General features: G+C 37.7%; 1 protein-coding gene across 6 annotated transcripts in view; it reads left to right on the forward strand.

Moving 5' to 3' along the window:
• The window catches only part of FZD6 (frizzled class receptor 6), a 38,983-nt gene extending 16,393 nt beyond the window's left edge, over positions 1 to 22,590 (forward strand). For 4 of the 6 annotated variants that reach the window (XM_032610415.1, XM_032610412.1, XM_032610413.1 and 1 more), the window contains 5 exons: positions 8,527 to 8,723; positions 11,297 to 12,314; positions 15,352 to 15,500; positions 16,671 to 17,099; positions 21,272 to 22,590. In XM_032610415.1, coding sequence (XP_032466306.1) covers positions 8,677 to 8,723; positions 11,297 to 12,314; positions 15,352 to 15,500; positions 16,671 to 17,099; positions 21,272 to 21,440 — 1,812 coding nt within the window. In that variant the 5' untranslated portion in view covers positions 8,527 to 8,676 and the 3' untranslated portion in view covers positions 21,441 to 22,590. Of the gene's footprint in view, positions 1 to 7,819; positions 8,724 to 11,296; positions 12,315 to 15,351; positions 15,501 to 16,670; positions 17,100 to 21,271 lie in introns of all 6 variants that reach the window. The other 2 variants (XM_032610416.1, XM_032610414.1) reach the window with 2 other exon arrangements.
• Positions 22,591 to 25,287: the final 2,697 nt, after the last annotated feature.

Consider the following 25,287-nt stretch of genomic DNA (forward strand, 5'->3'; position numbering starts at 1 on the left):
ATCCCTCTCAGGGACTTCCCTGGTGGCACAGTGGTTAAGAATCCGCCTGCCAATGCAGAGGACGCGGGTTCGATCCCTGGTCCAGGAAGATTCCCACATGCCGCAGAGCAGCTAAGCCCGTGGGCCACACCTACTGAGCCCATGCACAGCAACTACTGAAGACTGTGCTCCACAAGAGAAGCCACCACAATGAGAAGCCTGAGCAAAAACAACATCCCTCTCACAGGATTGTTGTAAAAACAACTGGTATATGAGAAAGCACAGTGCCTAGTTTATGATAGGTGCTGAATAAATCTCATTTATTATTAGTAGCATTAGCTCAGGAATAAGGGCACTTAATTCTAATTTAGGCTAGATTTGGGGATTTCAGTAACAATTTCAATGAGAAATTGGATTTCATTTTCTCACTTGTAATCTGAGAAAATGGATTAGCTCAGTAGTTTTCAAACTGTGATCTCTGGAGGTGCTTTGAGGTCACTGGTGGGGAAGGGGAGTGGTGAGAGGTGTCTCAGAGGGAGGGCTTCCTGTTCAGCGGGAGCAGCTGTGCTTTTATTTATTTAATATATTAAGCTTCTTTGTAACCTCTTAAAGAAACTAATCCTTGGCAGAATGCACACACATATTTTAAAAACAACAGTCTTAAAAGTCTACTCAGGTCCCTTCCAAATCTAAAAAAATTTCTTTATGTCTATTAGTTTGCAACATAGCTTGAACATTAGTGACCCACATTAGATCTGATCTGAAGACATGTTTTGTTTGTCCTGTACATTATTTTAAATGTTCACATTAAAATTTTTTTAAATTTGGAGATTTCGTGTACAAATCGGGTTCTGTTTTCTTACGAAAAATTGAAATGCCTAACAGCTCTGTGCTCCCACTCTCCAATAACAGTCCACTAGAACTGAGTAGCAGCTGCTCCCCAACTACTCCTGCTGTCTTATACCCTTCTGAATTTATCTGCCTGGCCACTGAAGGTATTTGAGTTTTCAGCATCTGATTTATCCCTGCAGATTGCATGAACAGCAATGTTATTGGATTAACCAGTGTTGGCACTCTAGAAGAATTAAACAGAGGATGTGACTTGCATGTTTGCCCCATAAGAAAATTGTTCTAATATAGCAAAAAGTACACGTGTTACTTTCATTTCGTCTGCCCTGGACAATAATAGTTCTTAAGTGCTGACCATCAGTTTATTTATAGCTATTGTAGAATGGCTTCTGAGTTAGAAGAATTAAACAGTGTGTTTTAATTATTTCCATCATAAGAGTTGATTACCAGACACTCAAAATTTGTAGGAACTAGGCTTACTTGGAACAGGAAACAAAGAGGTAAATGCTACCAGTTGCCCATGCCTCCCTTTATTCCACCTCAGTCCGAGAGGAAGATACTCACACAAGCTGGGCGTTCTCCCCCTCCAGACAGAGAAAATTGAGAAAAGTACCCTACTGTTTGCTCTCCAACAAGCTCTTGTTAGGTGGCAAAGGTCTAGGCCTCAGCACCATTCAGATAAGGGAGATGCAGTGTACAACCGTGGCAGCCCTGTCTTTGCTCAGTCTGCCCCATCAGGGCAGGGTGAATTCTCCACTGGTCCAAAGTCCTCCACAGCTCTTGTCCTCTAATTGTTGAGTGGGTTCTCTACGTGCCCTTTAAATGAGACTTGTTAATTGTAGTATTGTAATCACATCTCATATTTACTTATTAATTTTTTTTGTCTGCTTGGCCTTTCATTTACTAAGAAATATGAATTGAAATTTCTGATTGTGATCATGGAATTGTCCACTTCTCCTTGTAGATTTGTTGCTTTTCATTTTACATATTTTATGCTATTTTATTAGGCGTATGCAGTGCTCAGCAATGCATTTTAATGTATATCTGTTGCAGTTTATCTAGAATCTGAATGTGTTGTGGCCAGAGATACTTAATTGGTCACAGTGCTGAAAATAGAAGTCCTCATTCTCCTATTTATTTTTCAGAGATGTCTCAATGTTCGTAGCTCACTGATGAGACCCTTCCCGTTTTTTTGTACAGCTATAGATTTTTTTTTTTTTTTTTTTTTTTTGCTGTACGCAGGCCTCTCGTTGCTGTGGCCTCTCCCGTTATGGAGCTCAGGCTCCGGACGCGCAGGCTCAGCGGCCATGGCTCACGGGCCCAGCCGCTCCGCGGCATGTGGGATCTTCCCAGACCGGGGCACGAACCCGTGTCCCCTGCATCGGCGGGCGGGCTCTCAACCACTGTGCCACCAGGGAAGCCCCTGAATCAGATTTTTGAATGCAATTTTTCGTCTAACTCTACATGTTCTCTTTGGATAATTACATTCAATTCTTTCAGTTACTGTTTTTATAATGATGACTTCCACATCCATATCCTTAACCTAAAGTCTCTCGCCTACAGAGCTCTATTTGTTTAACTTCCTGTTAGTAGACATCCACACTTAAATGTCCCACAGGTACTTCATACTGTCCATCAACAGGTGAATGGATAAACAAATTATGGTATAGCCATACAATAGAGTACCACTCAGCAATTAAAAAGAATGAAGTATTGATACACAGAACAACAGGATGAATCTCAAAATGATGCTGAGTGAAAGAAGCCAGACAAAAAAGAAAATATACTGTATAAATTTATGAAAAATTCTAGAAAATACCACCACTCTTTAGTGACAGAAAACAGATCAGTGGTTGCCAGGGAAGGTTACAGGTCGGGGGAGAGGGTGTTGATGAGAGGGGAGATAAGAGGAGGGATTACCAAGAGGCAAGAGGAAACTTCTGGTAGTGATGGATGAATTTGTTACCTTGATTATGGTAATGGTTTCAAAGCCCATCAATGTGTGGACTTTATACACGTTCAGTTTATCATACATCGATTGTACCTGAATAAAGCTGGGAAAAAACCCTCATTATTAACGACTTTTAACAGAAAAACAATAATCCCTGTCCACTGTTTTCTATCCCCACCCAGTCCTCCTCCCCAGTGGCAGCCACTTTGAACTCTTTTAGGTGTTCCTCTGCTACATAGGCCATATTCTACCTAATATGCGTAGTGTGTTATTTGGATTCGTCAGTTTAGAACTTCAGGCAGTAGACTTTTAGTCTTTCCTTCATTATGGTAGTTGATAATATATTTCTCTTACTTTACCACTTTTACTTCTCCTCTCAACCTCTTAATACAATTTTTTTTCACTGCTGAATCAAGTAGTATACTTTGATTGCATTTATTTCCATAAAACCTCCCCCCCCACATAGTTAATATAGCAATTGCATTTTTCCCCATTTGCTTTGTTTTCTGTGTGCCTATGGTTAATTTTTTTTTAGATATCCCAGCAGACCTGTTAGACATATAGCAGTAATTATCTCAGATGTTCAGAATATCATATAATCTGTCAGTTCCAATCCCCCACTCCCATCCCCTTGGAGATCTTCCTCCTTCAGCTGTCTGTCCTCCTATCAATATGCTCTGACTTCTTTCTGGTCTAAATGCGTAGCTGTCGTGCTGTGGCTTCCTCTTGCCATGCTTAGTGTTGGATCAACTAATTCCCGAGTCCCATGTCATTTTCCTTCCTAGTTTATTCATGTACTCCTTCAGTTGGTTTTAGGAATACTACATCCTCTAGTTGCTTCCTAAAAAAGCATATTTGAAAGTTAAAAATTTTGCTTCCTTACAGGGCCAAAAAGGTCATTATTTTACTGTCACCTAAATGTTTGGTTGGGTATAGCATTCTAGGTTGAAGGTAATATTCCTTCAGAATTTTAGAAATTATTTCTGCATTGCCTTCTAGCATCTGATATTACCAGATAGTCAGAATTTAATTCCTTTGCATGTGACCTGTTTTTTTCTATCTGGAAATATTTATGATCTTTTCTTTATCTTGATGCTCTGAAATTTTTGGACATGCCTTGTCATTGTTCATTCATTGATGTAGATAGTTATTGTTTATTCAGTAAATATTTATAGAGAAATCACTCTACACACACACAGTTCTAGGCACTGTGGATACAGCAGTAAAAAAAAAAATAGATAAAATCCCTTCTGCTCCTGGAATTTACATTCTAGTGGTGAAGTTAGAAATTAAGAAATAAACTAGTAACATAATGAAATGTCACATACTGATAAGGACTATAAAGAAATACAAAACATAATAATGGAACTGAGAATGACAGTATAATTTTTTATGTAGGGTGGGCAGGGAATGCCTCTCTGAGGTAACCGTTGAACAGAGACCCAGTTGAGCAGATACACAAGCCATGTGACTACCTGGTGGAAGAGTGTTCTAGATGAAGGGAACAGCAAATGCAAATGCTGAAGCAGACATATACATGGAATGTTGAGAGGCAAAAGGCCAGTTTGGTGGCAATGGAGTAAGAAAAGGAGTTACGAAATGAAACTGGAGACATAGCTAAGGGCCAGGAAATTTAGGGCCTTAAAGGACTTTGAATTTTTTTCTATTGGGGTCTTTTGAACAAGGACAAACTTGCATTTTAAAGAATCACATCAGTAGGAGTATGGATTGGTACAGAAATTGTAAGATTAGCAAGAGTGGTTAAGTAGTGAGTCCTGTTAGCAGGCTATTTCAGTAGTCTAAGGTGAAATATATACTGGCTGAGATGTAGTAACTTAATAACAGTGAGAAGTGGTCAAATTTGAAATATATTTTGGAAGGAGAGCCAATAGGATTTGCTGATGGACTGGATATGGGGTGAGAGAAAGAGAGGAGTAGAGGATGAATATTTAGATTCTTGGCCTGAGTAACTTGGTGAATGGTGGTACCACCATTACTGAGATGGGGAGACTAAGGGAGTGTTTGGGGGATAGGATGTAGTGGGTTTGAGTTGTGTTTTGGACATGGTGGGTTTGAGATAATGTGTTGACAGCCAAGTGGAGTTGTCCAGAAGCCAGATGGTCATTCAAGTCTAGGGTTCACAGGAGAGATGGAGGCCAGAAATAAATTTGTGAATCCTTCATGTATAGTTGGTATTTAATACCATGATTCTGGATTAGTTTCTCCTGAGGAGTGGGTATACATAGGGTAGAGGTCTGAGGATTGAGCCCTGGAGCTCTTCAATACTGAGACTTGAGAAATGGAAGAAATCAGAAAAGGAACAGACAGTGAGATCCGTAGAAATTCAGGAAAATTCATATTCTAGAAGCCAATTGAAAAAAGCGTCTCAGGAGGAAGACAGGATCCCACTGTGTCAAATGTTGAAGAGTTGAGTAGGATGAGGACTCAATTGACCATTGGATTTGACAATCTGAAGTTTATTGGTAACTCTGACAAGCTGTTTAATTGAAGTATGGGGACAAAACCTGACTGGAGAGTGGGCTTAAAAGGAAATGGAAGAGCAGAATTGGAGAAAGTGGGTAAAGACAACTGTTTTCAGGGTTTCTTCTATAAAGAGGAAGAGAAAAATGAAGTAATAGCTGGGTGGGGGTGGGAATGTAGAGTCAAGGAAAGTTTTTTTTTTTTTAAATTTTTGGCTGCATTGGGTCTTTGTTGCTGCACGCGGGCTTTCTCTAGTTGCAGCGAGTGGGGGCTACTGTTCATTGCGATGTGAGGGCTTCTCATTGCGGTGGCTTCTCTTGTTGTGGAGCATGGGTTCTAGGCTCACGGGCTTCGGTAGTTGTGGCACGCAGTCTCAATAGTTGCGGCTCACAGGCTCTAGAGCACAGGCTCAGTAGTTGTGGTGCACAGGCTTAGCTGCTCCGTGGCATGTGGGATCTTCCCGGACCAGGGATCGAACCTGTGTCCCCTGCCTTGGCAGGCGGATTCTTAACCACTGTGCCACCAGGGAAGCCCAAGGAAAGATTTTTTTTTTTTTTATGGTGAGAGATAATAGAGTAAGTTTGTATGATGGGGGAATCACTGTAACACAGAGGGGGAAATTACTGCAAGAATAGGAGACAGGACAGTTACCAGAGCAAAGTCCTTGACTAGACAAGTGGGAAGAGATCCAGTGTACAAATGGAAGACTTGGTTGGTTAGGAGTTCAAGTTGTTCGTCCGTTTAAATAGTGAAGGCAGAGAATGTGGATAAGCTGCAGTTAGGTTTGGTGCCTTTTGTGAGAGAATAAGGAAGTTGTCTTCTGGTTATTTCTGATTTCTCAGTGAACTAGGAACAGAATCATCAACTGAGAGGATGGGGTGTGGAACTGGAGGTTTGAAAAAAGAAGAGAATGTGAGAGAGATCTCTGTAAAAGAGAGTTCATTGACTGACATTTGAGCCCAGAAATGTTTTAGTAGCAGGATTGCAGTGTGCTGCCAACCTTTTAAGTGTGGAAACTGGTATCCTTCTGTTCTGAGAAATGTTCTTAATTTCTTCTTTGATTATCACCCCGACTCGCATTTTCCTTGTTTCTTTCTGGAAGTCCTTTAGTCAGGAGTTGGGCACTTGGAGTGATCCTCCTATTGTCCATCTCTTCCTTCAGCTTTATGTTCTAATCCTTCTATAGAGTTTTTAATTTCAGCTCTTACTATTTTTAAATTTTCCATAGCATCTTATTCTTTTGTAATGGAAGCGATAGCTCCTCACTTAAGCTATTCAGGGTTTTGTTTGTTTTGTGATTTGTTTTCTTCTGTTCCCTGCATAGTCTCTATTTCCTCCAAATTTCCTTTTATCTGCTTGCTTGTTTTGGTCTCTGTCTTTCATGATGCTTTCTTCAAATGCCTGATGATCCTTGGCTGCCCATTCATGTTTGTGGGGCCCTGAAAAGCTCTGTGTGCATGAATGGGACTGGTCACCGGTGGGCTTCGTGGTAAAGTGAGCTTGAGGTTGACTAGCTTTTTCATTGTCAATGTGTAGAGAGAGGTCTTTTCTCCAAGACTGTTGGGTTTTTTCAAAGATTGGGGATGGTAGGTATATGCCTGTTTGCCAACCTTTTGGGAATAGAGCAGGAAAAGATGAGGGCTTCCTGTTTCCGTAGGTAGACTCTTACTCAGTCCCCCTTTCGTCACTGTGGATTGTACTTCTGCCCTGCTCTGTGCCTGATACCCAAGTGCAGAACGTCTCTAGTGCCATCTCTTCTGGAAACAGCTCTGGTAGAATGCGGTGGTCATCTGGCTGCCTGGGTGGGGATGGGGGGGTGACATAGTGAGGAAGTAATTTTGTAAACATTCCTCCAATTTTAGCCTTTTATGCTACTTGGTGCTTCAAAGAACTGAGACTCTCAGATTCTTTAGGGCAAATCAGCTCATTCTCATGTGAATCCCTCCACTCCAGCTTTGTCCCATTAAGTGACTTATCACTCCTCTAATAGCTTTCTGTCGCTCAAAGTTTAGGGCTTTCTTTTTTGTTGTTTTGTTTCATTTTTGTTTTTTGGAAAACTCAGATATGCTAATGTAGTTTCTCTTGTTCACTTACTAATAGATTAGTACCTTTTTTTTTCTTTATTGTCATATTACTAAGGAAGCAAGGCGGAGGGAAAGGAGATAAACATATGTGCTCAATCCACCATGTTTTTCCAGAACCTATCCACACTGTCTAAACGGTAATCACAATAACTAATATTTATTGAGTACTTACCTGTATGCCAGACACTGTTATAAATGCTTTACATTTATTAACTTAGTATTCACAATGATCTTATGAGACAGGTACTGTTATTATTGCCAGTTTACAGATGAAGAAACTAAGGCACAGAGAATTTAAGTAACTTGCCAAAGTTATAAAACTAGTAAATGTGGAGCTAGCATTCAAACTTAGCTGTCAGACTGTAGAGACACCTCCTGCTTACAACTCTCCCATAGTATCCCACTCATTTTTTTTGTTTTGTTTTGTTTTTTGCGGTACGCGGGCCTCTCACTGTTGTGGCCTCTCCCGTTGCAGAGCACAGGCTCCGGACGCGCAGGCTCAGCGGCCATGGCTCACGGGCCCAGCCGCTCCGCGGCACGTGGGATCTTCCTGGACCGGGGCACGAACCCGCGTCCCCTGCATCGGCAGGCAGACTCTCAACCACTGCACCACCAGGGAAGCCCCCCACTCGTTATTTTTAAATCCAAGCAATTTAGCATGTCATCTGTGCTCTCTATGATCAGGTCCAGAGAACCTCTCCAGTCTCATCTCTCTCTACTCTGCCCTTGACTTCACCTCTTTGACCTTATCTTGTAGTCATATTGGACTTCTTGCCCTGAATACTCCATGTTCATGTGATCCTCATGCCTTTTTCATGCTGTTCCCTCCACCCCAAACATTCCTTTATTCTCTAGAATGCACAGTAAAGTGTTAAGGTATTTCAGCATATATTTACATATTAAATATTTGTATGATCTATTTCATCTAGCAGTCAACTCATACTTTTGATTTGTTTTGATTTAGCACGTCTTCTTGAAAAATGCATAGTTGAATAAAATAATATTTCACTGTGTATTAAGGGTTCTTATGTCTAACTAAACAAAATTATCTCCTCAAATTTGATTATATTGAGAGTGGGATTTAAAGATTCTTTTGGAGACTAAGTGAAAAAGTATATACCAAAAAATTCATTTGTTATATTAAAATGTTTTCTAACCTTATCTTACTGTTTTTCTTAATAGCTTTTTCTTCCTCTTGCAAATCTGGAATGTTCACCAAATGTTGAAACTTTCCTTTGCAAAGCTTTTGTACCAACCTGCACAGAGCAAATTGATGTGGTTCCACCCTGTCGTAAATTTTGTGAGAAAGTGTATTCTGACTGCAAAAAATTAATGGACACTTTTGGGATCCGATGGCCTGAGGAACTTGAATGTGACAGGTAAATTATGTTTTCAGCTGAAAGCTACTGATGATATTTCAATATTGGTATTAATTTTCCAAAATATTAGTGACAGGCTTTCATTATTTAAGTCAGCAGCTGTTTACTGCACACTTAATATATGTTAGGCACTTACTATATATCAGCACTGTAAACAGTGGTGAGCAAAACCAGACTTGGTTCTTGTTTTCAGGGAACTCACAGTGGGGTGGGAGGAACAGAGAGTAATCCAATAATCATAAAAATAAATGCAAAATTACAACTGTGTTAATACAACAAGTGAGGGTGCATAGTTCTGTGAGAATGTGTGATGGTGCCTTTGCCCTAAACTGGGGAGAAATGGGCCTTATTATCAATTCATGGACCTTTTTGCATCTGTCTTGATTGATTACTTTTATCTCCTATTCTCTAGATGTTGGGAGCTTGTAATTTGAAATATTCTACTAACATAAAGACACCTCATATAATAGATCTGGGAAGGAAGGTGCCTCCCTTTTTGTTCTTTATCTGTAGACTGAAGAAACTACAGACCCTTGTGGAACTCATACATTTCTGGTAGATACCTGATCACTTTCCAGAACAACTTAGTACATAGTAAAGGTGAAGATGCTCATGCCATACATCTTAGGAGATACCCTTCTATAGAAACTTTTTCACAAACAAGGAATCGTATGCAAGAATACTTATTGTAACATTATTCGTAATTTTTTTAAATGAGAAAAAGTCTGAAAGTCCACTGTAAGAATGATAAGTAAATTGTGATGTACTTACACACTAGAATACTACTATACAGTTTTAAGATGAATGCAGTTGACCCACATCTGTCAATATGGATAAATCTAAAAATTATAGCGTAAGTAAAAAAAAAAAAGTATGATGTATATAGCACAATGTCATTTATATAAAGTTCAAAACGTGTAAAATAATACTATATAACATTGTAGTTGGAAAATAACATAGTAAAATATTTAAAAATGCATGAGGAGAAATAAAAACTGAACTTGTAGTAATGAATATTTTGGAAGAGAGAGAAAAGAGAATAGGACCAGAAAGGAGTCCAGACTGTATGTGTAATGTTATATTGCTTTATTTAAAAAGATATAAAACAAAACTGACATACCACCTTTTGAAAAAGCTTGTAGATACATCTGTGTTGTTTTTTTTTTTTTTTTTTTTAAATTTTATTTATTTATTTATTTTTGGCTGTGTTGGGTCTTTGTTTCTGTGCGTGGGCTTTCTCTAGTTGTGGCGAGCGGGGGCCACTCTTCATCGCGGTGCGCAGGCCTCTCACTGTCGCGGCCTCTCCTGTTGCGGAGCACAAGCTCCAGACGTGCAGGCTCAGTAGTTGTGGCTCACGGGCCTAGTTGCTCTGCGGCATGTGGGATCTTCCCAGACCAAGGCTCGAACCTGTGTCCCCTGCATTGGCAGGCAGACTCTCAACCACTGCACCACCAGGGAAGCCCCATCTGTGTTGTTTTTATGGGCATATGTTTTATTATTTTCTATTCTTATCTAAAGCATATTTCAAATGCTTTCTCCTTAAAAACCTCCACTAATTTCTAAACTATGTAGATCCTCCAAAATAATTCTGGTGTGTGGAGACAACTCAGTGATAAAGTTCTGCACAAAACAGCAATATCCCTTTCTATCTCTCCGGTCTGCCCATAAACAAGGGAGACAAACAGCCACACTGCAACAAAATGGTGATGTGAGTTAAGCTGGTCCTCGGCCTTCCTCTTCTTGCCCTTCTTTATGAACTTAGATATCACTTGAACTCTGTCCTCTCCATCCGGGAAATGATCTCATTTCAGTCATTTTAGTTGTCATCACCTTACTATGTGGCTGATCTACTTTGCTCATGGACGCTAGAAAATAAAAACTAATTTCCCCAAGACATATTTCAAATGCTTAAACAGACAAGCCAGCATTTTTTTGTCTAAAGAATACCAATCAAGATACATTCTTTCTTAAGTACTTAGTCTTGAAACCAGAAATTATTTAACAATTATTATTTTTTTTTTTTTTAACAATTTTTTATTTTATTTTTTTTTTTTTTTTTTTTTTTTTTTTTTTTTTTTTTTTGCGGTACACAGGCCTCTCACCGCTGTGGCTTCGCCCGTTGCGGAGCACAGGCTCCAGACGCGCAGGCTCAGCGGCCATGGCTCACGGGCCCAGCCACTCCGCGGCATGTGGGATCTTCCCGTACCAGGGCACGAACCCGTGTCCCCTGCATCGGCAGGCGGACTCTCAACCACTGCGCCACCAGGGAAGCCCTATTATTATTTTTTTATTTAACAATTATTAATTGACTGTTTTCTGAGTAAGGGAATTTTCATGTTCACTGCCTGATACTTAATATATTTGTTAGTGTGTTGGGGCCTCATTAGCACCTACAAGTTTTTAGTCAACTTCAAAACTTTCTCCCCAGCTCTAAAGCTGTAATCTGTTTAAGCTCATATGTCTTCCCATCAGTTACGAATGCATAAGGAAATATCTTATAGTTGGAAAGCAGAGTATTAAAATAGTGACTCAAAAATGTCAACTTCATGTATTATTTTTTAAAATCTTTACAGATTACAATACTGTGACGAGTCTGTTCCTGTAACTTTTGATCAACACACAGAGTTTCTCAGTCCTCACAAGAAAACAGAACAAGTCCAAAGAGACATTGGATTTTGGTGTCCAAGGCATCTTAAGACTTCTGGGGGACAAGGCTATAAGTTTCTGGGAATTGACCAATGTGCACCTCCATGCCCCAACATGTATTTTAAAAGTGATGAGCTAGAGTTTGCAAAAAGTTTTATTGGAATAGTTTCAATATTTTGTCTTTGTGCAACTCTGTTTACATTCCTTACTTTTTTAATTGATGTTAGAAGGTTCAGATACCCTGAGAGACCAATTATATATTACTCTGTCTGTTACAGCATTGTATCTCTTATGTACTTCATTGGATTCTTGCTAGGCAATAGCACAGCCTGCAATAAGGCAGATGAGAAACTAGAACTTGGTGACACAGTTGTTCTAGGCTCTCAAAATAAGGCTTGCACCGTTTTGTTTATGTTTTTGTATTTTTTCACAATGGCTGGCACCGTGTGGTGGGTGATTCTTACCATTACTTGGTTCTTAGCTGCTGGGAGAAAATGGAGTTGTGAAGCCATTGAACAGAAAGCAGTGTGGTTTCATGCTGTTGCATGGGGAATACCAGGTTTTCTGACCGTTATGCTTCTTGCTATGAACAAAGTTGAAGGAGACAATATTAGTGGAGTTTGCTTTGTTGGCCTTTATGACCTGGATGCCTCTCGCTACTTTGTACTCTTGCCACTGTGCCTTTGTGTGTTTGTTGGGCTCTCTCTTCTTTTAGCTGGCATTATTTCCTTAAACCATGTTCGACAAGTTATACAACATGATGGCCGGAACCAAGAGAAACTAAAGAAATTTATGATTCGAATTGGAGTCTTCAGTGGCCTGTATCTTGTGCCATTAGTGACACTTCTTGGATGTTACGTCTATGAGCAAGTGAACAGGATAACCTGGGAGATAACTTGGGTCTCTGACCATTGTCGCCAATACCACATCCCATGTCCTTACCAGGTAAAACCTATCATCTGTGTTATTTCACTATTTAATTTTAACATGGCAAATGTTCCCTGGAAATATCTTTGAATTAGTCATGACCATAAAATTAGATTTCAGGTGAGAAAATCCAATAGACAGAGGGAGTTGTTCCCTACGCCTCAGTTGAAACTAGGGTAAGTGTCCCAAAAGTTCTTTCCTGAAGTTTTAGCTTCAGTTACAATAGTAAAGTGCCTCCTTTAGCTATTCTTTTAAAAATTAAATTGGATTGCAAAGGCAAATGAATAGTACTGCAGAACAGAATCAGAGGAACAGGTCTTGTCATAGGGAGAAAAAGAGAAGTAACTTGCAGGATTTCCCTGGCAGTACAGTTGTTAGGACTTGGGCGCTTCCACTGCAGGGGACCAGGGTTCAATCCCAGATTGGGGAACTAAGATTCTGCAAGCCGAACAGAGCAGCCAAAAAAAAGAGAGAGAGAGAGAAGTAGTTGTTTTTAATTCTTCAGTTAGTTGGGGAAACCCTTATTTGAGTTTATAATAAAATGGTATATATCATCTTATACTTTGCTTGTATATGCTTATAAAAACAGAACTTATGCCGAAACCACCCTGTCATTTCTTATGACAAAACACGCAATTAAAACAAAATACGTTTCATATGTTTCTGATGCTTCTGGTTGGATTAAAGTGGTGATTTTAAGATTAAAAAAATAAATAGGGCTTCCCTGGTGGCGCAGTGGTTGAGAGTCCGCCTGCCGATGCAGGGGACGCGGGTTCGTGCCCCGGTCTGGGAGGATCCCACATGCCGCGGAGCGGCTGGGCCCGTGAGCCATGGCCGCTGAGCCTGCGCGTCCGGAGCCTGTCCTCCGCAACGGGAGAGGCCACAACAGTGAGAGGCCCGCGTAACGAATAAAAAAAAAAAAAAAAAAAAAAAAAAATAAATATCTGAAAATAGAAAATCTCTTAAAGCATTTTAGTTGAGTTTTTTTAAATAGAAACTTTGTTTTTAATAGATTTTATATATTTTCTTGAATATTTATATATGGTATTAACTAATTATATTGAGTGTGAGTGCTGTCATGTCATCACAGTGTATCAGATCAAACAATGTGTGGGCTGAATTATTTTACATAATTTATATTCTAGAAAATTACTGCACTGTAACACAGTGAAATCTATTTTACATACTGATATGTGGGGATAATGGTTTTACTTGCCTTACATCCTGTCCATAGTGTGTTATCCATTGTCTGTTTTCACTATATGATTAATAAGCGAGCTCGCTTAAAGTGATACTGCTGTATTAAATGTCTCCTAGATTCCTCAGTATTTTTGGCAAACTAGGGGGGGAAGGCAACTTTTTACTACTAAAAAGTTTAAGATACATGATTTTTTATTATTTAAAAAAATTTTTAATTTTTGGCTGTGTTGGGTCTTCGTTTCTGTGCGAGGGCTTTCTCTAGTTGTGGCAAGCGGGGGCCACTCTTCATCGCGGTGCGCGGGCCTCTCACTATCGCGGCCTCTCTTGTTGCGGAGCACAGGCTCTAGATGTGCAGGCTCAGTAGTTGTGGCTCACGGACCTAGTTGCTTCGCGGCATGTGGGATCTTCCCAGACCAGGGCTCAAACCCGTGTCCCCTGCACTGGCAGGCCGATTCTCAACCACTGCGCCACCAGGGAAGCCCAAGATACATGATTTTTTAAGATTACGTTTCATGTAAAGAAAGAAACGATATTAGAAGATAAAGTGAGAAAATTCTAATCTTATAGTGGGGAAGGACTTTATGATATAAAATGCAGGAGCTATAAAAGAAAAGATTGCTAAATTTGACTAAGGAAAAAACTTTTTTCAGATTCTGCATGGCAAAAAACCCCACCATAATCAAAGTCAGGAGACCAACTGGGATTTATTCACTCATCACATCACAATTGAAGGGCTAATTTCCTTATTTAAAAAGAGTTCCTATAGATCAATAAGAAAAAAACCAACAACCTGATATAAAAATGAGAAAAGAATGTATAGAGGGGTCACAAAAAAGGAAAATAAAAAAGCTGTTCTTAAACATATGAAAAATGTTATAAGACAGATGCAAATTAAAGTTATAATAAAATTATATGTCTGCTTATGACAGGTTTTATAACCACTGTATTGATGAAACTGGCAAAATACACATTCTAGACTTTGCTGTTCAATTAGTTCAACCTTCTATGGAAAGCATTTTGATAATATCTGGCATTTAAAATGCTCATACTCTTTGATCCTGTCCTTCTGGGAATTTATCAACAGCTCTGTTCACAAATGTGAGAAATTATATACATACAAAGATAGTCACTGCAACATTATTTGCAATGGCAATAGGTTGGAAGTAACCTGAGTATCTATTAGTAGGGATAGCTGAATAAATTATAGTTCATCCACACAATGGAACAGCCTTTAAAAAGAATGAAGTGCTCTAGAATGGTCTCCAAGAAATATTACTAAGTGCAAAAAGCAAGATATAATGCATAATATATAGTATTTTGATACTTGTAACATTTAAAAAATAATATTTGAAAGTTTATGCTTGAAAGAAATGTATGATTTAATTTTTACAAAATTTTCACATTTTTACATTTTACTGATACTTATTTTGCTCTAAGTTTTTGTAATAAAACATCAACAATGCATAAAGTATGTTGTTATAATGAGTTTAAATGTATTTTTTTATAGATTATAGTGAAGGAAAAGATAAATATTGAGAGGCAGATATTTTGGCAATTATAAGAAGCTGCTGTACTTATAGGGGAAAAAAATGCCAGATATCAAGCCAAGATGTAAGACGTCCTTCCTAAATATATTTAATAAGTATTTTTCCCTTTCTAGCTATATATTTTGATAAAAGGTCTTTGTTCAGAACTTCTATATTACAATTAAAGCACTTTTCATATTATGTTATATCAAACATTTCATAATAAGACAAAATGATTTATACTTTTTGTTCAAGTTTTGCATTGACTGTATAGACTTTTCTCCACTTTAAATGTATCACTAAAATTCTTATTCATTACTTTTTTGTAGGCCAAAACAGAAACTCGACCAGAGTTGGCTTTATTTATGATAAAATATCTGATGACATTAATTGTTGGCATCTCTGCTGTCTTCTGGGTTGGAAGCAAAAAGACATGCACAGAATGGGCTGGGTTTTTTAAACGAAATCGCAAGAAAGAGTAAGAATCTATTGAATTATCTGACATTGTTTTAAAATAAATAGATCAAATACCAAATCATTGTACTGGAGTTTCATTATGTCAACTGTTGTTTCAAGTTGAAATCTTTTTCATGGAGAGATATGCTTTATTTTTAGCATTTGTTACGATAGTCTTTGACATGTACTATTCTATTGAAATATGAATGAAAAGTTTGTAAAAAGTGCATTTTCTTTCCATGGCTTCTAATATATCTAGTATTATTACTGCTATCATTAAGTTCATTGTTTTGGGTTCAGAATTTTAAATAATTTTATCCTTTTTTATCAATGATGAAAGATGAAATGGGTCAAATATATGTAAGGCAGTCTATAGAGTACGATTCAAATGTGATGTACAATCATTACCTTTAAATTTTACTACACATAATACTGACTTAACATGTCACTTATTTGCCTTGCTTAAGATGGTAAAAATTTGAGCTTATGGAATATTCTGTAACAATATAGTAGATTTACATTTATGAGTAAATAGTTCATTTTGTTATTTATATATGTTGTACATTGTGTACAATCAACAATGTAGTATAGAATTTTTTAAACTGTTCCCAATTGGTTTGATTAATGAACTCTTTTTGTGGTAAAAATTTCAGAACCTTTTCACAAATAAGTTTTTGAAGTCTGAAGAATTGCATTTAACTGAACTATTATTATATCTCTATCCTGTATTTATATACCCACATTAACTTCAGAATAACTTGCTATAACTTGAATGTTAGAAAGAAAACAATTGCATTTAAACAAAGACCATTAATTATATTCTGTGTTCTTTCTCTCTGGTTTACTTTCATATTTGATATATTTATATATGATACACATACAGATAATCCCCTACATTTTGCTGGTTTGAGTTTTCTTGCCCTCATCTTCTGATTTTGTCTATTTAATTTTTTTCTACTCTTTATGCTGACAAAAGCAACTAACAGTGTATGCACAAAAAGATTTCATTTCATGGCAGTCTACTTATATCTCATAGTATTTATAATCCCAGATTTTATAAATAATGTAAATCATATAGATTGTAACTTTAATGAATTAGGACTTTTGACACAAGATATGTGATATGCTTTATGATTTCTGTTATAACACTTAACATTTATCAAGTAAACTCTCTCCTTGGATTTTCTTACAGTCCAATCAGTGAAAGTCGAAGAGTACTACAGGAGTCGTGTGAGTTTTTCTTAAAGCACAATTCTAAAGTTAAACACAAAAAGAAGCACTACAAACCAAGTTCACATAAGCTGAAGGTCATTTCCAAATCCATGGGAACCAGCACAGGAGCTACAGCAAATCATGGCACTTCTGCAGTAGCAATCACTAACCATGATTACTTAGGACAAGAAACTTTGACAGAAATACAAACCTCACCAGAAACATCAGTGAGAGAGGTGAGAGCAGATGGAGCGAGCACCTCCAAATTACAAGAACAGGACTGTGAGGAACCTGCCTCCCCAGCAGCATCCAGCTCCAAACTCTGCGGGGAACAGACTGACGGGAAAGGCCAGGCAGCCAATGTGAATGATAAGAGCAGTGTGTCTGAAAGTGCACGGAGTGAAGGAAGGTGAGCTTGGACTTTGCTATCTTAAACCATGACTCTTTTGAATACTGCATTGCACATTTTTCATTAAAGCATGACATATCTGGAAAGAAAGCATTCTTGAGATGACATGTCTATACACTTAATCCAAGGAAGTTTGGGTTTTGCCTATAATGCTATTTCGTAGTTTAATTCTTAGCATTGAGAAGACCCTTTGATGTTTATTGTTCAAATAGAAAAGTAATGTTCATTTCTGTGGTAATTGTTAACAGCTGCTTGTATATTTAGGGAAATGTTTAAGATTCATATAAAATACAGGCCATTAAGTTTCGATTAGTACTACATTATAGTACTGTCTAAAAGGTATTTGTCAGACTTCCCTAGTGGTGCAGTGGTAAAGAATCTGCCTGCCAACACAGGGGACACGGGTTCGAGCCCTGGTCTGGGAAGATCCCACATGCCGCAGAGCAACTAAGCCAGTGCACCACAACTACTGAGCCAGTGCTCTAGAGCCCGCGAGCCACAACTACTGAGCTCGCGTACCTAGAGCCCATGCTTTGCGACAAGAGAAGCCACTGCAATGAGAAGCCTGCACACCACAACGAAGAGTAGCCCCCACTCGCCACAACTAAAAGCCTGCGCGTAGCAATGAAGACCCAACGCAGCCAAAAATAAATGATAAATACATTAAAAAATATATATATATATAAAATAAAGAGAAGCAAGAGGAACTACAGTCCTGCAGCCTGTGGAACAAAACCCACATTCACAGAAAGATAGACAAGATGAAAAGGCAGAGGGCTATGTACCAGATGAAGGAACAGGATAAAACCCCAGAAAAACAATTAAATGAAGTGGAGATAGGCAACCTTCCAGAAAGAGAATTCAGAATAATGATAATGAAGATGATCCAAGACCTCAGAAAAAGAATGGAGGCAAAGATCGAGAAGATGCAAGAAATGTTTAACAAAGACCTAGAAGAATTAAAGAACAAACAAACAGAGATGAACAATACAATAACTGAAATGAAAACTACACTAGAAGGAATCAATAGCAGAATAACTGAGGCAGAAGAGCAGATAAGTGACCTAGAAGACAGAATGGTGGAATTCACTGCTGTGGAACAGAACAAAGAAAAAAGAATGAAAAGAAATGAAGACAGCCTAAGAGACCTCTGGGACAACATTAAATGCAACAACATTCGCATTATAGGGGTCCCAGAAGTAGAAGAGAGAGAGAAATGACCAGAGAAAATATTTGAAGAGATGATAGTTGAAAACTTCCCTAACATGGGAAAGGAAATAGCCACCCAAGTCCAGGAAGCGCAGTGAGTCCCATAAGGATAAATCCAAGGAGAAACACACCGAGACACATAGTAATCAAATTGGCAAAAATTAAAGACAAAGAAAAATTCTTGAAAGCAGCAAGGGAAAAATGACAAATAACATACAAGGGAACTCCCATAAGGTTAACAGCTGATTTCTCAGCAGAAACTCTACAAGCCAGAAGGGAGTGGCATGATATACTTAAAGTGATGAAAGGGAAGAACCTACAACCAAGATTACTCTACCTGGCAAGGATCTCATTCAGATTCGATGGAGAAATCAAAAGCTTTACAGACAAGCAAAAGCTAAGAGAATTCAGCACCACCAAACCAGCTCTACAACAAATGCTAAAGGAACTTCTCTAAGTGGGAAACACAAGAGAAGAAAAGGACCTACAAAAACAAGCCCAAAACAATTAAGAAAATGGTTATAGGGACATACACATCGATAATCACCTTAAATGTGAATGGATTAAATACTCCAACCAAAAGACACAGGCTTGCTGAATGGATACAAAACCAAGACCCATCTATATGCTGTCTACAAGAGACCCACTTCAGACCTAGGGACACATAACAGACTGAAAGTGAGGGGATGGAAAAAGATATTCCATGCAAATGGAAATCAAAAGAAACCTGGAGTGGCGATACTCATATCAGATAAAATAGACTTTAAAATAAAGAATGTTACAAGAGACAAGGAAGGACACTACATAATGATCAAGGGATCAATCCAAGAAGAAGATGTAACAATTATAAATATATATGCCTCCAACATAGGAGCACCTCAATACATAAGGCAACTGCTAACAGCTATAAAAGAGGAAATTGACAGTAACACAATAATACTGGGGGACATTAACACCTCACTTACACCAATGGACAGATCATCCAAAATGAAAATAAATAAGGAAACAAAAGCTTTAAATGACATAATAGACCAGATAGATATAATTGATATTTATAGGACATTCCATCCAAAAACAGCAGATTACACTTTCTTCTCAAGTGCGCACAGAACATTTTCCAGGATAGATCACCTCTTGGGTCACACATCAAGCCTCAGTAAATTTAAGAAAATTGAAATCATATCAAGCATCTTTTGTGACCACAACGCTATGAGATTAGAAATGAATTACAGGGAAAAAAAGTAAAAAACACAAACACATGGAGGCTAAACAATACGTTACTAAATAACCAAGAGATCACTGAAGAAATCAAAGAGGAAATAAAAAAATACCTAGAGACAAATGACAGTGAAAACACAACGATCCAAAACCTATGGGATGCAGCAAAAGCAGTTCTAAGAGGGAAGTTTATAGCTATACAAGCCTACCTCAAGAAACAAGAAACATCTCAAATAAACAATCTAACCTTACCCCTGAAGGCACTAGAGAAAGAAGAACAAACAAAATCCAAAGTTAGCAGAAGGAAAGAAATCATAAAGATCAAAGCAGAAATAAATGAAATAGAAACAAAGGAAACAATAGCAAAGATCAATAAAACTAAAAGTTGGTCCTTGAGAAGATAAACAAAGTTGATAAACCATTAGCCAGACTCATCAAGAAAAAGGGGGAGAGGACTCAAATCAATAAAATTAGAAATGAAAATGGAGAAGTTACAACAGACACCGCAGAAATACAAAGTATCCTAAGAGACTACTACAAGCAACTCTGTGCCAATAAAATGGACAACCTGGAAGAAATGGACGAATTCTTAGAAAGGTATAACTTTCCAAGACTGAACCAGGAAGAAAAAGAAAATATGAACAGACTAATCACAAAGAATGAAATTGAAACTGTGATTAAAAATCTTCCAACAAACAAAAGTCCAGGACCAGCTGGCTTCACAGGTGAATTCTTTCAAACATTTAGAGAAGAGCTAACACCCATCCTTCTCAAACTCTTCCAAACAATTGCAGAGGAAGGAACGCTCCCAAACTCATTCTATGAGGCCACCATCACCCTGATATGAAAACCAGACAAAGATACTACAAAAAAAGAAAATTACAGACCAATATCACTGATGAATATAGATGCAAAAATCCTCAACAAAATACTAGCAAACAGAATCCAGCAGCACATTAAAAGGATCATATACCATGATCAAGCAGGGTTTATCCGAGGGATGCAAGGATTCTTCAACATACGCAAATCAATCAATGTGATACACCATATTAACAAACTGAAGAATAAATACCATATGATCACCTCAATAGATGCAGAAAAAAATAAATAAAAGGTATTTGTCATTTTATATGAAGATGATTATAAAATGTTTTTATTTTCTGAACATGAAAGGATATTGACATTATCTTTAATTTTTCCGAATGGTCATAGGTGATCCAAACACAGGTAAATATCAAATTAGCCAAGGTTGTCTTACATCATCTCCTCCCAAATAGGCCAAATGTACCTCCAACAGCTTTTGCATACTGGATTATGTATGATTAGATACATGCCTTTATCTTTCACTAGATTTGTAAACTCCTCGAAGGCAGAGCTGAGGTCGGACTCATCTTTGTGCTCCCAACCTCTTACACGGTGTCCAATCCATGGTAGGAAATCAATAAAAAATTTGCTAAACTGAAGGCAGGAATCAAGCTGTCTTATTCCCCATGAGACACCATGCTCAGCCCATACATGGGTGGTGCTTGTTGAAGTTTCTGAAGTTAGCAAAAAATTGTATTTGAAAATAAATTATTTGTACTTTGAGGAGTTAAGAGTATACATAAAGAGTTAATTATTTCTGATAAAAGTGGATACTGCTTGGGAGTAAAACTCATGGAAAAAGAAACAGCAATTATGAGGACAACTGGCATCACATTTGTGCTTTGGTGTGTATGTACATCAGCTTTTGTTCTTTTACCTAGGGTGACTCCAAAGAGTGATGTCACTGAAACTGGCCCAGTGCAGAGCAACAGCTTGCATGTTCCCAGGTCTTCAGAGCCAAGCAGCCTCAAAGGCTCCACATCACTGCTTGTTCACTCAGCGTCAGGAGTTGGAAAAGAGCAGGGCACTGGTGGTCACTCAGATACTTGAAAACCAGATCATCGCGTTACTAAGAAGTGAATTCCTGTTACACTGGAGGTAACAGTACACTGTCTCATAAGAATCACTGTTATATTCTTCTTCTGCACTTAAAGCTACATTGCCTCCTGTTACACTGGAAACAATAGATTCTGAGAATGTGATTCATTTCACATAGAGGTTAATTGACAACAGTATACCCCCAAAAGGGAAATGTGCAGGTTAATGATATTTTTTAAGTGGTGTGGGAGGAGGGAGTATTAGAGGAACCTTCCTTTTCTATTTATGAAGATTCTACTCTTGTTAAAAGTATTTTAAGTTGTACTATGCTATTTCACTTTTATGGTATAAAATCAAGATTTTTCTTTGCTGAAGTATTTAAAACTTACCTTTGTATCTTTTTTTTATATATTTGAAAACAAGTTTATATGTTTTGAGCTTTTTTTAGAAATCCTGGAAAGTCTTTTCAAATATTTTTATTACATTATTCCAGTACCTTATTTTAGCACTGCTTTGGTAGCTTTTACACTGAATTTCTAAGAAAATTGAAAAATAGTGTTCTTTTATAATATAAAAAATAGTTGATACACCAAAAGATGTTATAATGGGAATTCAACTAAAAAAATCCATTTACTCTACCTTATCATCTTCAGTGTGTGAATTTTATAAAGTCTAGTTGGTTTAGGAATTTCACAGATCTATTATGCAGATGAAATAAGGTGCTTACTGAGTGTCCACTGTTGATAATATTATGCTGCTGGCTGATCCTTCTGACTTTTTAAAATAAAATGTCCTGAAGGATTAGTAGATGAAATGTTACTCCTTTATAAATTAAGCCAAGTGCAATTGATTTCCTTTTTTTAATATATCATGACCACCCAAGATTATGTTTGTATGACCATTTACAGTTGCTTATACTTTTGTTTTAACTTTTGTTTTTTAACATTTAGAATACTACAGACCCTTTGCATTTGTGCAGTATCTTTCTCAGACATCATGTAGAATTCATCTCTGCAGCTAAATAGGATTTTGCTGAACATTCAGAAATGTGCTAGAAGTGTTAGTGCCAAACAAATGAAAAAAAATGTAGTCCTGATAAACAGAATAAAATGTATTTCATATAACATACTTTGAAATATTAAAGAACTTTCTTAATTTTGTTTCCAATGACTGTTATTCCTTGAACAAGGTTTCCTTATACTTTTGTTTTTTTTTCTCTATTTAACATTCTGTTAAAGCTTAAAAAGAAAATTATCAGGTACTGTATGAAAAAGGTTGTAAATATTAACTTTTCCACATTTTTAAACTTTGTATACAAAAACTTTGACCTTTTCAGTAATAAAATTTTCTCTGTATATGAGATTGTACAGTATTCTGTGGTTATGCACAGTGGTTCTGGCCCAGGAAGTGGTATAATTTTTCAGATCAGTGGCTCCATGACTAATAAGCCAGTAGCTGCTTCTTTTTTTTTTTTTTTTTTGCGGCATGCGGACCTCTCACCGTTGTGGCCTCTCCTGTTGCAGAGCACAGGCTCTGGACGCACAGGCTCAGCGGCCATGGCTCACGGGCCCAGCCGCTCCGCGGCATGTGGGATCTTCCCGGACCGGGGCACGAACCCGTGTCCCCTGCACCGGCAGGCAGACTCTCAACCACTGTGCCACCAGGGAAGCCCTACCAGTAGCTTCTTTTTAACTAGAGAAGGAGAAGACAGTCAGAACTTGTGTTATTTTCTCTTTGTCACAGTTTCTTCCCAAAATATAATTACAGAGCTATATTTGTCATAACCTTTTTAAGCCAGTTTTAGACCTGGGATATGGGGTAAAGCAAAGGGAACCCAGGACCCTGCTTTCACTCCTGACAGTGGGAAATAAAACAAGATCATCCTGAAAACATTAGAAAAACCTAATAAGATCATGTGAAATTGCCAGGTTAAGATCTGGGAGAAGAGAAATTCATACTGCCAAGCCCAACATTTGGCGCTTCTTTTGCCTAGGGAGCATTTGATGATTTGGAAAAGCTGGCTGAGACATTAACAGTGCTATTAACAGCCTCAAAGTCTGGAGGACAAGGAGAAGGGAGTCAGAATTTTGACCTCCAAAGGATACATCTAGGAGTAAGATGAACTATAGGGAAAGCAACCCTGCTTTGTTATCTGGGTGGACTAGAAAAATCTCTAACCCTGGAATTAGAATACTGTAGTTCTGGATGACTAGTACCCTCAGGCACCAGGCAGAAACAAATGAAAATCTTCTCTGGAGGAAGAAAATGTCATTTTACATACACTGTGAATAATTTTTCAAATGTAACGTCCATCATATAATCAAACATAATCAGGTATGCAAAAAGATAATACATGAACAAGAATTGGCGCAAGCATCAGACAAGAGAAAAAGATCCAGAGATACTCCTAAATTAGTAGGCACAGGTTCATTAAACTCATATAACTTAAAAAGATAGCAAAGAAAACAATAATGAGATACCGCTACACACCTGTTAGAATGGTTAAAATCCAAGAAACTGACAACGTCAATTTCTGCTGAGGTTACAGAGCAACAGGAAAGCTCATTCGTTGCTGATGGAAATGCAAAATGGTATAGTCACTTTAAAAACCGTTGGGCGTTTTCTCACACAACTAAATAAGGTCTTACCATATGATCAGGCAATCACACTCCTAGGTGTTTATCCAACTGATTTATAAAGATGTGCCACCGTTGAGGTGCAGTATAAGGCCCTCCACTCCTTCAGTCTGGACAGCAGATAGTGACTTCCTCCCAAAGAGTACAGTATGGGAACAGGGTGGGGGATGAGTATTTGTTACAGTAGAGAAACTTGACAAACACTACCTCCACCAGGTGAAGGTCGATATCAACAGTAGTAAGTCATGTTGAGAGTATGTACCCTTCACACTGTGTGCTGAAAATGGCACTTGACCTCTGTGATCTTCCTCCCCAAAATCTATAACTTCATTCTAGTCATGACTTGTCCAGTCACACAAATCTAGGCAGATGGACATTTTACAAAATACTCCTCAAAACCAGTACTCCGCAAAACTATCAAGATCAACAGTCTGAGAAACGGTGACAGCCAAGAAGAGCCTAAGGAGACATGATGTAAATGTAACATATCCTAGAAAAGAAAAAGTACATTAGATAAAAACTAACAAAATCTGAGTAAAGCATGGGCTTTAGTTTTGTCATTCAATTCAGTGGAATATTCTTGAATTACATACGTGATAAGTTCCTCCTTCTGCTTGCTCTTTGTCTCTGGAATTCCTTTTCACCAGCTGGATGGATGCTCCAGTTTTCTTATCTTCCCTCTCCTTTTGTTCATCTCTGAATTTTTGTTCTCTTTCTAAGAAAATATCTCAAACTTTTCTAAATTTCTATTGAATTTTTATTTTGGCTATCATTTTTTAATTTCACAGAGCATTTTATCTCTTTTTAAGTAGTATCTTCCTGTTTTTATGACTCTTTTATATATATTGGAAGATATATAATTTACTTTTTAAAGGTCATAGAAAATATATGAATGTTTAATTTTTATTTTGTAAGATGACTTTATTAAAGTCCCTTAGTCCCTAATAATTTTGTAGTTGATTTTTCCTGGATTTTCTAGGTGGATGATCTTTTCATCTCAAATAATGATAATTTCATTTCTCACCTGTTGAAGCCAGTAATCATTAATAGTGGTAGCAGCAGGCATTCTTGTTTATTTTAATGAAAATGCCTATAGTACTCCATCATTAAGAACGATGTTTGCATTTGATATAAGGTAGATATTTTTAACAAGTTAATAAAGAATCCTGTTCCATTTGACAATTTTTTTAAATTAGCAGTAGGTGTTGGATTTTATCAAATGC

Source organism: Phocoena sinus, chromosome 17, assembly GCF_008692025.1.
Source record: "Phocoena sinus isolate mPhoSin1 chromosome 17, mPhoSin1.pri, whole genome shotgun sequence".
In the NCBI taxonomy this organism is placed as follows: Eukaryota; Metazoa; Chordata; class Mammalia; order Artiodactyla; family Phocoenidae; genus Phocoena; species Phocoena sinus.